This window comes from Diadema antillarum, unplaced genomic scaffold (assembly GCF_040938485.1).
Source record: "Diadema antillarum isolate AM-2024a unplaced genomic scaffold, OU_Dant_1.0 seq00000375_RagTag, whole genome shotgun sequence".
NCBI lineage: Eukaryota > Metazoa > Echinodermata > Echinoidea > Diadematoida > Diadematidae > Diadema > Diadema antillarum.
The window spans coordinates 790192-805958 of NW_027271374.1; the positions used below are offsets into that span (position 1 = coordinate 790192).

The following is a 15767-nucleotide window of genomic DNA, read 5'->3' on the forward strand; positions in this document are numbered from 1 at the left end:
GGAAGAGGAGGGGAGAAGGAGGAAAAAGAAGAAGAAGGAACACAAAGATAAACACACACACACACACAGACACACACACAGACTCACACACAGACACACACAGACACACACACACACACACACACACAATCTCATGTATTCAGTCTCACGTATACAAATATCTATACAACACGCTTCCCCATCATGCCCATGGCGCAGACGCAATAATGAAAATGTGACTTGCTTTGAAAAGCAGACAGCATAATCTGTAGTCATGTTCCGGTCATGCAACCAATTACAGAGAACATTATCAGGAGGGAACGGAGAAGTAAAGAATCCTTTAGAAACATAAAACCCCCACAGGACCACGGTCGCAAAATCCAGATCTCATGTGCACATGTCGGTGTTTTGCCGCTGGCTATAAGAGGGTTTTAAAGGGGAAGTCCGTACGATTTTCATAATTATTTCACACCATGTAGTACATAAATCAACGGCTCATGTACATATTTGTGGGACTTTTTGTAGTCCTTGAGCAGAGAAGTTAATACTCTGAAAAAAAACCCCAAAACATATTACACTGAACAAAGATGATGACATGGGACATGTAGGAGGTTCACATATTTCAGAAATGTAGCAATGTAACTCCATTTCCGCTTGCTCAATAAGATCACCTAAGTATAGAACTTACATGCTTTCTTCTTTGTTCTGCTTCCTTGAGCCCCAACTCATGCATTCTTACGATGAAGCTGCCATGTCATCATCCTTGTTCATTGTGATTTCTTGTAAATTTTGAAAACATTATTATTCCTCGTCCCAATCACTATAAATTCTACAACTCTGTACCCAGTATGATTTATAGCTGTTTAAATGTTTAAGTCTGAAAATCATCCAGATAGGTGGAGATAGTAATAGTCTCTTGTTCCAGGAGTTTAAACCGCAACTTCTCAATTCTCTTCGTTTCTCAATGATAATACATGCAAGTTTCTATTTTTCGTCCACAAAGACTACTTCCGATAACAAATACTTGCCTTGCGCAGGCAGAGTGTATACATGTGAAAATGTGTGTGTTTTTGCGTGTATGTGTGTATATGTGCGTCTCTGAGTCATGCTGTAAATGAATGTGTGAGTATGCCTTCATTCAATATTCAAGTAGACCCCGTAATAATAGTCATGATGAAACCAAATTATGATGAAACTAAATTATTCAATAATCGGACGACATTGCGCTGTTTTAGAAGGGGAATTCATTCAAAAGCCAGTCGACTTTTGGCTACGCGTCGGATTTCGTTATCGCACACGGATCATTTTCTGTCCTAATTTGGAAAAATGAAATTGGCAACCTTGGCTTTCTTCCTGGCTAATTGTCTGTTGAAATGTCAGGGCGAATCGTCTCTCAGTCGTTACCTTTCCATGGTGATCGTCTGCGGCCTAGAAAGGCAAGATTTTAGTGAGACATTGAGAAACATTACTATATATCGAGGGGCATTTGTATTTGTGCTTTTGCGATGCCTTCCTCAGCCTTAAACCGAGCTACGCATTGCATCGTTTTATCTACTCGTGAGGATGAAAAGTGTCAACAAACAGTTTAATAGGAGGTAGGGATGAATTTGCTTATACAGCTACAGTACCAGTCATTATTTTTGCTGAGAAAACATATGGTGATATAGGGTAACATGAATGGAAATGACAGTCATGTGTTAATATCAGTTAACAACCCCGCGGGTGTTATATTTCCCCAAGAGATTATATTTCCTCAAAGCCTGCAGCGCTGAGGGAAAAAGTGTCTAGGAGAAAGAATATAACTCTCTCACATATAAACATGCACACGCACATATACGCATACACGCAGTAAACTATTAGTGTGTGTTTTAAGATTTTATTTCGCTTATGAATAATGATTATGACTACTTAACTTGCATCAATTCCTTGTATACAAGTAATATACTCTTTACATTGTTTGGTGAAAAATGAATATAATAGAGGGAAAGTTTATTCGACATCCCATTATGTTCTATGTTTAATCCAATGGAAGAAATACGTACACAATTGTCTCTAAAAAGTTATGATAGATATGCTTACGGTTGTTCGATCTTAAACCAGAAAACGATTGTTAAGAAAGGTTAAATGTAAAATAGTAATGATGATGATAATAATAATAATAATAACAATAGAATAAACATCGAAGATTACCATTGAATTGATAGTGAATGCGTTAAATCGCATTTAATATCCCTCTAAGAAACGCCACAATAGTGACAAACGTCATACGTTGACAAGCCAAAGAGCAGCATCCGGGTCTTGACCGTCTATACCTTGCATCGGGAGAATCTTTAGTAACAGTGCTATGCTGGTACAGCGCCTCTATGCGCAGTATTCAGAACAGAAATCGCATCAGCCAACATCCAAAGCACGCCCAAGACAGTGTGCCCCCAAGTAATGTAGACTAGCGCCGTAATTTGCCTGTTGATCTTCCGCGTTATATAGAGTTGACACAACCAGCGCCCATCCTACAGCGCATTACTCTGACGGTCCCTCGCAGTTACCATGACAACTCGTGTTGACCCGGATGATGCGAGACGTGATGGGCGCTCATTTTTGTGTATATGTTTGCCTATGTGTATATGTGTCTGCATATGCCCGTGTGTGTTTGTGTGTGTGTGCATGTTCAGATTGAGGAAGCAGTCGTATGTTCATTTTCTGAAGTTAAAGGCATAATTTACCATTTGCAGATGAAACGAAAACCCAGTTTTAGTGCTTCAAAATAGTTCTTAAATGTGAGTTAGGAATAGAAACAACCAATGTAAACAACATTGTAAACATAATTAATGTTAAGTATTGTTAAATATACGAAATGTGAACAATAGTTATAATAGAAATAATTCCAGACGAAACCGTCTACAGTTACACTGTAAAAACATCGGTGTTAGATTTAACACCACGGGTGTTAAATCTAACACCGATCAAACTTCAATAAAGGACCACACCCACAGGTGTTAAAAATGCACTGTGATGGTGTTGAAAAGTGTTCACCTGACACTTCATGGTGTTAATTTGACACTGTACCTGGTGTTATTTTGACACTGTACTGGTGTTAATTCAAAAATGACACCACATGGTGTTGATTTGATATTTGCTGGTGTTAATATCAATGGTTTAACACCCGTCCAGCTTCAATAAGGGACCACACCAGCTGGTGTTACTTTGGTGTAAATTCATTTTCACATTTTTTCAAAAATCTAGTATTTTAATGTAAAATTCTTGATCGTCTTGTTTAAATTAAAAATCAACAAGAAGTGCAGTTACTAAGAAACTCTTCAAAAAACAGTTTAAAATTTGGAAATGACACCCGTAGGTGTTAATTTAACACCATAAATGAGCACCGAAAATTTAACACCAGCTCGGTGTTCACTATTTAACACCGGACTTTTTGCAGTGTATGGTTTATTGAGAAAAATAGTGATATTTCCTTATATTTTGGGCTTTATTGCGAAATTTGTACATGATTAGGATGTTTTGTGATACAACTGACCTACACATATGCATGAAATATGATATCTCGAGCATTTTTTCTTAATCATTGCTCCCAATGGTAAATCTTACCTTTAAATACAATAAAGAAGAGAAAACATTCAGGAGCGGAAGGGGATGAGAAAAAGAAGAAGGCAAGTGGAGACATGTTTGTGAACTAGGCAGGGGTGCTCGGGGCGAGAAGAAAACTGTGTTGTCGCTTCACGCACTGGTCCCCGCAGCTCATCTGACTGTAGATTGTTGTTATTTTTTGGTAGAAATAGTAAAGGTTACATTCTACGCTGCTGTCGTGTGTCTGTGATTGATTTTCCCCCTCAAGCGTTCTCTCTCTCCCTCGGTTTCTCTTTTCCTTTGTGTTTTTCTATTCTTTCTCCATCTCTCCATCTCCCTCTCTTTCCCCTCCCTCCTCTCTCTCTTTTCATAAAATCTCGCTCTTTTTAATGTAAGCGCCAAAATGTATTTGCTTGAATGTAGTACACTGTAGTTCAAAATGTATCGAGATTTCAAGCTTGTTGACAATATCATGAATGAATGTGTATCACATGAAAACACTTGAATACGTTTATCATCGAGTTCTTGAGTACACTAGATGTCTCCGCTGAGGATTTTTGAACTGACTGCCATTCCCCGATTAAACTCTCGAATTGCAATTGCAATTGTGATTGTCATTCTGATTACAATGACATGATTACAATGGTGTGTTTAAAGCGTTATGATTGTATCCATGATTATACATGGAGGCATCACTGTCATCATAATCGTGCTAGTAGGACCTAGTTTGTGTGTGTGGGTGTGTCCGTCTGTCTGTGTGTGTGTTGTGTGCTTCACGGAGTGTCAATTGTTTCAAGAGTGGAAATGTGTTGGGATGTCACACAATGTCATATATCAGTACCAGAGATTCATCGGGTAATATAGAGAATCATTCCTTATGATTAACACGTGTTTTCCATGTTTCCCCCTTCCTTCACCACGCCCCCTCCCGACCACGCCCACCCTACAGATGATCATGCTGTGCTACTTCCTCTGTGTGTGCTGGATGTTGGGCTGCATCATTCTGGCCATGCCTCTCACCTTCATGCTAATGGTACAGTCCTACTGTGCTGCCCAGGGCGGGGTCTACCCCAACTCCACTTGCCTGGATCTCAACCAGTACGGTAAGATGTCATCTTGTGTCACTATATCATACTGCCAGCCCCGCATAACGATGTTGGTACAAGAACCTTTATTGTCACTTCACAAGGCAGTATTGAAACACGGCCTACACCCAGTGCGACATGACAACTTTATAATTACACAACACAGCCATATTCTAAAAAGTTCTCATCACACCCCTCTTCCTCCCCCTCCCTCTCTTCTCCGAAATCTGTCTCCCACCCGCACGCACGCACGCACACGCACGCATACACACACACACACTCACACACACACACACACACACACACACACACACACACACACACAAACTATACCCAGCCAGTGGCGCCATTCACATATAGTTACCAGTAACAGAAGCGCGTCATCATAATCAAGTTCAATACGCCAAGATGCTGATCTGTGTATGGGGGAAGAAGAAAAAAATCCTGCCGCACTGAGTAATTTCCTGACAAAGTCTACGCTCGTGCTTATGATTTCTGACAAATTTAAAGTCATAAAATAGTCAGCGTTCATACACCCTCTACTTCTTATCATAGCGAGTCCAAATTGCAGCATGGTTTCCAGTATCCAAAAATTCTATGAGCGATAGGAATACAGTCACTATATAGCTGTGGGTTTGTTTAACAATACATCACACAAATCTACTCTACAGCGTTTGGGTTGTTTTTTTTCGGACTACGCAAGCTACCTTCATAACAATGAAGTTTTGTCCGTTGTCTTTTTTTTTTTTGGTCGCTTTACAGATCGTTCTGGCCATTTTACTTCTCTGAAACGTTTTTCATGAAAAAGCTTTATCTGCCTCTTTGTGTTGCTTCCCCTTACTTGCTGTAAAGTCATCTTCCATTTCATGTAAGAGCAAGAATTGGTCGAGGCACTCAAGTAGATCAGTAGAGCCCTACAGGTTTTCCGCCTGTTGAATGGCAAAAGAGGAACATCTCCATCCAGTGGCGTAAAATGCAATTACCGATGGGGTATGACTTGGCAGAGGAAATTAGACCGCCCTGCAACAAGAAGCATTTCGAACGCTGAAGCTTTCCTCCCGCTTCGTAATGGTATCGCATTGGATCGTGTAACACACAGCACCTCGCTTGTCACCCGTATACACCCGCACAGAATAGACGTTGCCATAACAACTCCCGCTATATACTAGTATCCCCACTCCCCACCCTACGCCTATTTCCCCTCCCTAAAGGGTAAGACGCACAGCCGGAGCTTTCTTTCCGCTTAGGAATTCAGTTTTGGGGGATTTTAATGAAATTCGAGTTCGAAAGTGAAACGATTTCAGTGCAGCAGCATCGACCCCCCTTTTTTTTTAGTGGGAAATATAACTTCTCGCAGACAAGTTATTGACGCGCTCAAAATCGCAGCCTGCATCATGTATGAATTCTATTTTCCGCATCGATCAGAGGATCACATACCCGTATTTCTTCTATGTCACTCATGAATTAAAAGGACAAAAGCTGGAAAGCAAGTCACAGTATACTATAGGAGCGGAAAAGATACAAAACAGCAAGTCAACAAGTAGAACGAGGTCAACCAGCGGGGGGGGGGGGGGGGGGGGAATGCTTTAGTTGTAAAACGATGACAAAAAAACAAAACAAAACAGGAACATAAAGAGAAGGGAACAAAAAGAAAATAAGAAGGAAAATGGTAAGGAGGGAATAAAAAGACGAACGAACATGCGGAAGAAGCAACCATACAGGAAGACAGGGATAGAAAAAGGGGAGAAATCGAAAGTGATGACAGATCAATTGTGTCATTTTAACGATACATACTCTAACTGTTGTCTAAGGGAATTCATCAAAATTGTAAGTCACGGTCATGCTATATCGTCGTCTTGAGGGCTTTTTACACTTTTACATTTTTGCTTAGTCCCATACCAACGGTGGGGCTAAGAGGGGGGGGGGGGGGCTTAGCCCCACAGTTGGTACGGGACTATCCTTAGCCCACTTTCTGCTTACACTTGTTTTGCCAAAGTGGGCTATCCCCACCGATAGTCCGGTACTACCAGCCCTGCAAAATAGCAGGGTTAGCATCGCAATTGCGGTGCCACGCAAGCGATTGTAAACAGAACGAAAAAATAATCCTGGGCTAAGCGAAGGAGACGAAGTCCGACCCCCACTGACCAATCAGAAACGAGGTAATCAAGTGCTGCCGGTGCGTGCGTGTACGTGTACAGCATAATCATGAATATTCATGTGGTTTGGAAAGTACCGGACTAAGAAATACGAGTGTAAAAAGGTCAATTTTCTCCTTAGCCCCGGACTAGAGCTTAGTACGGGACTAATTGGCGAGTGTAAAAAGCTGAAAAATTGGTACGGGACTAACGATAGTCCTGGGTCAGAGAAAGTCCGGGGTTAAGAAACACAAGTGTAAAAAGGGCTCAAGTTAGTTTTCGTACATTAGGTTATGCATAATATCCTGCGCAGAAATACACATTGCATTTAGTATTTATCATAATCATATACCCTTCACCATCTTGCCTAAGCCGTTCCTTGACATCGCGCGGTGACGAAACGCCAGTCTCCACATTTATTATCACGCTGATAAAACAATCACGCACCTGCCATTCGGTTAATCATCTGTCACATCTCGTCTCGACCGTTATACAGCCTCCCTCTCATTTGCGATAACCCGTCAGCGAGCGATAAAGGATGGCTAGAGCACTGGCGGGCATGAATCACGCTTAGCACCGACATACGATCAAATCCCCGATTTATTCTCATTTTCCTATCTTCTTCTCTTTTTTTTCCTAGTCGCATGAATCTCAATATGAGTTGGCTTAACTGATAGTAGCAGGACTATTTAATTGATAAATGCTAGTGTTATTCTTCCGCGGGGAATGATCATAATAACATCTGTGTCAAAGACCGTATCACCGGCAACGTGTCTAATTTTGATCGGCGATTTTCGCACGCGGTATGTCTTTGCGTCTCATTACGATAATATGGTGCTAAATTAATGATTTGATGCTATGTGTGCTCGTTAGCTTGCCGTACTCAGTGACATCATAGAAACACATGACTCATAATAGCGAGAGGGGGGGGGGGTGAGAGTATGATTAATGCTCTATGTCCTGAAAAGGGCCCCAACGATGATATTGGCATCGAATGTTTAGATGAAATGTTGAGATAAAAATCGTCCTAGTCATATTTAAAGAGGAACAGCTTTTAATGAGGGTTGTAAGGAAACTATTGGGATTGTGTAAGTACATAACAATAGCATGACTATAAATACACAATTCCACGGATATACAGACATGTCAGAACACACATAATACATAATTATTACTTGTATATATCATTCCAGCTTTGACGTTGCGCCAATTCGTCCTAGCTGTCAATATTTAACCTGATACACTGTAAAAAATGCGACATGCGACATGTTTATGAACTAAACACAGTGTTAAGAATATAAACACTTTGTTTAACATCTAAACACCCGGTGTGTATAGCACGTTTAAAGTATTGAGAGTTAAAGTGTTTAGCTTGGAGTGTTTAGTTGGAGTGTTTATTGTGGTCACGCTATGTTAATCTCAATATGTCCATATATATATGTAAAAGTGTTGGAAATGGTGTGTAAATTGCAATTTCTAGTTTTCTTTTATCACGAGAAAGTGGAAACTGTTACGACATCAAGATGCACTATGAAATAATTCATGTTTTAGGCCTTTCATGGAAATGCCTAATCAATAAGGAAAAAGGATAACCTAAAGATATGTAATACAACTGTAATAAATTTATATTCTGGTTTCGCATGTACAGTCCTATACTTTAACTGCTAGAAAAAAATGGGAATTGCCTTTGTTAATGATTTCGTTCATGGTTTAGGGCATTACCCAAATGTTTGTTGGTTAGGCCTAAACACTTCTACTGTCAGGGTAAACAGACGCGTTTACATTTAGAACGCCTCATAAACACGTTCTAAACACCGCACATGTTTAACATAAACACTGTGATACTCGTACTCGACAAGTCAGCAGCGCATGTGACATGACGGCCGTGGCGGCCACAACGCACGCAGTGGTGGCCTGTGCGTGCGCTTCTAGCGCACACTCATGCTATGCATATTATGACCACAATCAATGCACAATTGGCGGGAAAGGAGATGTGCGCGTACGTACCTGTACGGATGGATCTGTCTGATTAGCTGGCTGGTGCTGCCCTAGCAGCGTGATGTGCGTAGGCCTACAGTACGTGCCCATTCGTTCTAGGCTTGGTACACTACACTGTACTTACGACTCGATCGACTGCACTGACTGTTGTATACTGCATAAAGCTAAAGGCCAAGGAGCGGATCTAGCTAAGATGGCGTCGAAGCGATAAAGTTCTAGCCTGGCCGGCCTGCATGAAAGCGGTAAGTCTGCTAAGCCTGCTAAGTCGGTGAATAACAAGATTTATTGCAAAATTGCCCTCGTTTAATGTAAAACTGTAGTAGGCGTAGAAATAGGCTACGCCCTTAAAGATTTTGCTCGTTTGTTTTAGTTTTCTATTTCTAAATCTAATGGTTAACGTTTATAGAACGGGGAACGCTCTAACTGTAACGTGTTAGTGATGATAACGTTACAATAGGCCTACACTCTACAGATTACCGGTACCGTAGTTATGGGTAGACTCGGCCTAGCGGGTAAACTCACTGTATCTTTTTCGAAGTTATGAAGTGTCTTTCATGTGAATGACGATGGGTTAGTGACTATATTTTGAGTGAAATTCAGTTTTATTCCCTGTAAATTCTTCATAACTCAACAGGTGGTGAAAATTGAATGTAAAGCCCGTTAGGATGTCTTGGAAAGGGATGCCGATGACACCAAAGTAGGTGACGATGATGTCCTGACGACTGTATAAGTTCTGCAAGACATTACCTCTGCTGGCAGAGAACGAGGCATGCTGCAGTCAGCAGAGTAAATCAACTGGGAATAGTATATTAGTACATCACTGTATACTACCCATGTGGAAAGTGGAAATCAAGTAAGTACTCAAAATTGCAGAGCCAAATCAATGAATATTATGTGCTTAAAGGGCATGTAAATGATTTTCTATAAAATGCAGATTATAGATGCTTTAAGTTCTTCTGTTTGTTTGTTTGTTAGTTTGTTTGTTTTGTTTTGTTTTGTTGTTTTGCTGTTGTTGTTGTTGTTGTTTTTTTTTTTGGGGGGGGGGGGGAGGGGACCTACTCCCGACTCCCGAATCCATTCCATTACCTAAAATAAATATGGAAAATTGATTTATTGCGAATATTTTTGAAAGTGTAAATTACAGATGTGAAAATCTTCACCAAGAGACAAAGGATACAGTAATGGTCGTAACTCTGCTTGATAATGATGATGAATAAGAAAGAAGCAACAACAACAAAAAAGACTTGAACTATGTCGAGAAAATTCAGCAAAGTAAGTAAAAACTGACGCAAGACACTAGTGCTAATGTGACGAAGGGATTCTGTCATTCCTTTTAATTTGAACTTGCTTATGGATTCAGTCAACTTCTTTGCTACCCATTCATTTTCAGAATCTATGGGAGCAGTTAAGTCCATTGTATTGCAAAGCCAACTGATTTGTTTTCCTTGTGTAATCGTTTCTTTTTACCAGCACCAGTACGTCATGGAAGAATTAATCAGGGATCACGCCAAACCTGTCTGGATTAGAATGAAAGATGTATGCGCTTACTTCTATACAACCCGTCTAAAAGTGCGAACATCTGAGGATTACAAGGACATCGCAAGATATACTGATATACAGTATATCTATAGGCCTACATGCCATATGAAGGAAATGAACCATAGATAACAATTTTGAATATTAATACTCTTTTTCTCGCTAGCCATGTGATGTCCCACATCGTCATGACGGACTACAGACCTATTAGGAGGCATCCCACCTGTTAGAGCAACCTTTCCTTTGTTTTTTTTTTCTTCAGTGACAGTGTGCATGTAAACCTGTATACTAGAATAAAGTAAATCATATGGGGGATGATAGGGTTTTGTATGCGATAGGGCTTCAGTTCTCCGTGTGTGTGTATGCGTATGTGTATTACATAATGACGAACCTCTAAAGAAATATGAAGGTAGGGGGCCTATATAATTCGAAGAGGAATTCAATGCTTATTTGATAAAAATTGGTTTTGAAATGGCAGGGATATCCAAAACAAAGCGATTCTATTGTCCTCTGTGCTTACGATAATGGTCACCTTCATTCTTATTGCTCATAGATATGTGTAATTGTCTTTTTTAACAGCTGGTACGTAAAATTGTAATTTTATCTAATAGGTAAAGACACTTGCTCGAAATCCTTTTGCACTATTAAGAAAAACAGTTTTATTCACTTCATTTTATTCATCAACCAATGTCCTTGTAATTCACTGTTAAGATATTACTCAAGAACTTGGTTCGATTGGCTTTCTGTTATATTCTTGTGCAAAAAGTAATATAGAAATCAAAACAAATCAAATCAAAATATCTGCCATTTCATTTTTTCCCTCAGGTGCTTCCTATACAATCAGCAGATATTGGACGCAAATAAGAGGCCAGTAGTTGTATTTGTTCTGAATTCTTTGCAATTTTCTTTTAGACCTGATAGGAAATGCAGTATTCGGTAGTTGATATTTTTTTCTGAGATATTCTTGAAATCGGTCACATGGAGAGAGGTATTAGAAATGTAGTACAATATGTATGGAGAATAGGGAGGAGTCTTGCAACTGACTGACAAATTGACAAGGGAGGAGTCTTGCTGATCACATTGCGTGTTCATGACAGCCTTGCATACCCTCCCGCCTCCAGTTGCAATGCATTATTTTTTCTTTGTTCATATCCTCTTGTCTTTACCAAAAATTCTGCTGTGTCGAGATTGAAAGTAGCCCTCCATACCATGATTATGTGGAGTATGATGAGACTGATTAGACTCTAATAGACTATTCATGTATACCCATTGAGTTTGACTTCTTTCTCCAAGGTTCTAGCAAGGTACAGTTGTAGAAGTTTTTTCTCACTCACCCCTTGAAATCCACTAACATTCTAATATTTCTCTCAAAATAGCAAAAGTGAAAAATCCATACAGTACTGTTAGCCTACATGTACTTTCTGTGATCGTCGCAGTGAAAAGAACAATATCATGTATGTATTTAAGTTCCATTATGGTACTGATCAGGGAGTGCAGATGTTCACCACATGCAAAATACAGTGAAAACATTTTTTTTTTTTTTTTTTTTGGGGGGGGGGTGTCTCTTTATGATGGAGTGCATCATCTATACTCCCTGATCAGTACCAATACGACCATAGTGTTGTGCATGGTATAATTTGCCGTGAGCCTAATCTGGTTCGGGTACCCAAAGCACTTTGCCAATAATTGATGCAATCTTGGATTTGTTCACAGACTGCAGTTATGTTCCTGGAGGTGTTACATATATGTCAAGCTTCCGAAGCGTTGAGTTGCAATTCACAATCAACAAGTTTATTAGTTTGTTTTACAGTACTAAGAATTAGTTCTGAATACAGCAGTAAGACGGCAATTCTTGAAAGTAGGCCAAGAATTACATGTGACTGAAAAGTAATTGTTAAATGCAATATTTTTTTTTCTCCGAAATGAGTTGTGTGCCATTTCCTGCATATACAAACTTTACTGTCTGTATAGGAGAGAATTTCATTTACGTCTTCGTGTACAGGCCAGTGACTCCCAGGTATCTTGCATTTAACTCAGTATGGTGTCGTATAGCAAAACATGGCAATATCTAAAGGGGAAAATCCAGTCCAAATACAAGTTAGTCTGATAAGAAAGAGTAAAATATTATGAGTTCATTGGTAAAATTTTGATCGAAATCGGATGTAAAATAAGGAAGTTCATGACATTTTGAAGTTTCGCTAATTTTTGAGGAAACAGTTCTTGAATGGTTAATATGAATATGCAAATGACAACGTGGGCAAGTCATTCCCTTACAACTTACTTAATTTAAAGTTTTTCATCCAAACGCAATTATTCCCGAGGCTCAAGTCCTGATATATCTAACTGATCACTTTCTGAAGTTGTTCAACCAGCAATACCATAATGCTTCACATTTCATTAACATAAACATTGAATTTCATCGGTGTTTTTTTTTGTACACAATTAATGGAAAATGGTGAGGTTATGACATGGTCAACTCACTCATTTGCATATTCATATCCACTTTTAACTGCTTTGCAGAAATTAGCAAAACTTCAAAATTTTATGACTTCCTTATTTTTCATCCGATTTCATTCAAATTTTTACTGTTAAACTTGTAAGATTTTACTCTTTTTTATCAGACTATCTTATTTATTGGACTCGATTTCCCCTTTAAAGGATTTTAACTTATTATTCATCAGATATTGCCCAAGCTTTGACTAATGTTTTGATAACTTACATTTAGAGAATTGCCTTTTACTCTTGTAGCCAAAATGTTTGTGAAAGCTAACCCAGGTCTTCCCTGGTATTATGCGATGTAAGTGTGCTGATGATTTGGTACATCACTGGGTAAATTCTATATAATGTTATGCGTTTATCTCATTCCATGCAAAAGTGGAAACAATCCACTTTACATTAATAATTACATAGGAATTAACATGCATGATGAGTAACTTGTCTCATTTAAACACGTAGAAATTAGCATGTATGAATGTATGTGTATTATGTGTAAACGTGTCTCATATAAACACGTGGAAATTACCATGTACGATGTGTAAACATGTCTCATATAAACACTCAGCATGTATAAGGTGTAAACATGTCTCATATAAACACTGAGAAATTGCGATGTTTAATATGTAAACATGTCACATGTTTAGTGTATGCAATTTTGTGATCGATCTAGAAATCAGACATGTGTTCTGAGAATAAACACTCAAATGGCAAATAAACATGTCGCAGTGTTTTTAATCTGTCACAGCGAATAAACATGTCGCAGTGTTTACATCGTAAACAGTGCGTCATGTTTATTTTTTGGTTCAGTGTTTAGATTTTAAACATTATGGGTGATTATGTGACTGTGCGGTGTTTAGTATTTAAACACTGTGAGTGATTATGGTGTAAACGTTTGGTGTTTAGGCTATAAACAGAGCAGGTGTTTAGTTTTTAAACATCAGAACCGTTTAAAACATAAACATGTGTGTGTGATAAACACCTAGGGTGTGCTGAAAATAAACACAGCATGTGTTTAGTTCCTAAACATGTTTAATATATAAACGCGTCGCAGTGTTTTTAAACTGTCACAGAAAAGTGTTTAGTTAGGTGTTTAGAAACTAAACAAATTTTTTACAGTGTATGATACTTTGATCGACAAAGGCCCACCATCTGGCCGATAAATTAAGAGCGAGTCCCATGGGAACTGTCCCTTTACGGTTTGATATTAAAACCCAACGTTTACTTTACCTACGAATAGGAAGATGCTATGACCGTTTGTCGTTGGCATTAGTGACATCAAATTTTGCTTGAATGTATTGTGGCGCTACGTTCACGGCTGAAACGATAAAAATGGCGTTGGATATCAATACTAACGCGAGAAATAACCGCGGTTTGACCTTTACTTATTCATTTACTGTATACACGTTGAGCACCCGTCGTGCACCTTCTTCGTAGTTAGTTATGCGACTGGTTCGCGACTGGAGCGAGACGGCTACGTGGAGGTGTATATCATACTAATTTGAGTGCAGATGTCTTGCGTTGACTTGTTAAATCCCTCAGTGCCAAAACATTAAAACAGCAGTGCCGTCATTATGGAATACACTTGTTCGTGGTATTGACTGTGTTAAATGACGGCGTCGTGGACGCGAATTCAATCATTATAAATAAGCCAGCTTGGATGGCAGTTACGATATCGTTAAATTTGTGTAATGATCCATGCACGACTAATTTGTCACCATTCGTCACGTTACAAACTGCAGGTTCATGTAGTGCCACTGACCTTTACAAACTATGCGAGCAGTCAACTTACGCTTTGCACGATCGTAACGTGGAAAGGGTTCATCAGGTCACGTGGTCACGTTCATCAATCGATCGCCCATTAATGCTCCTACATTATACTGTATACAACTGCATGCGTCAAATTGCAGTGGTAGAGGGGGTGTCGTGAAGACACGGGTATGAAAGTTATACTCGAAAAAATTCAATAGAATCAATGAACAACTGAGCACGATGTTGGCAAGGCTACACTGTCCAAGCATACGTAGTGCATTGTGGAATTAGTTCGACAAAAACAGTAATCCCCCACCCCCCAAAATACGAATTTGTTTTATATAATTTTTGATCGACAGGAATTTAATATTGCCATATCACAGCATGGGAGTTTTGAGGCTTTGATCTCTCCAGGTTTTAATTTATTCATGTGAAGTTACAGCCATGCACACACTATTAAGATAAGCAAAACGTGAGACTTTAGCTAAACACAGTTTCATACAGCTCTAATGAAGACAATGATACAACCTATTTTTCGTGTCCATCACATGTGCACACAAACACACATGCACGCACACATAAAAGCCACAAACAAACAAAAAACCAAAGCCATATACTTTAGAAATTTGTTTGATTGCACTGTGACACAACTGTGATATCAAAATATTCTGTTTTGCATCAACGCATCATAGCGCAAAATTGATGACTCAAGCAGAAATATTGCCTATACCTTTTCCATGCTTGTAGCTACTCTTGCGCCCTATAATATAGAGACGTTTAGAGTAGATCTTGTACTTGCTGTATTGGATAAAATACGGAATCTCAATTCTGTGCGCTGATGTTGATAGAAAGAGATATAGGTAGATAGAAATAAAGATATATAGTTTTCATTATCATAATTATGTAGGCCTATAATATATAGAAAGATGGATAGGTATAGATAGATAGATAGATTAGATAGATAGATAGATAGATAGATAGACGAATAGATAGATGAAACTATAGATGGACAATATCATATACCTTTCAAGAAATTTTGGTATGATGATACTTATACATTCCACTTATATCACGTATATTGCATGTTACATACTAGTCTCTATGAGCTTTACAATTAAAGACATTTTTGACAATCAACGGGATAGCGCTGAGTTACTATAAACAGTGGTTTTGATTTGAAGATAATGAAGGAAACCCTCTTCAAGAACGT

The 15767-nt window shown here is 39.0% G+C and overlaps 1 protein-coding gene across 1 annotated transcript in view; it reads left to right on the top strand.

Annotated features, from left to right (window-relative positions):
* LOC139731480 (neuronal membrane glycoprotein M6-a-like) overlaps positions 1 to 15767 on the top strand; it is a 129254-nt gene that overhangs the window by 95651 nt on the left and 17836 nt on the right. The window contains exon 4 of the mRNA XM_071642364.1: positions 4508 to 4661. Within this exon, the coding sequence (XP_071498465.1) occupies positions 4508 to 4661 (154 nt within the window). The remainder of the gene's footprint in view (positions 1 to 4507; positions 4662 to 15767) is intronic.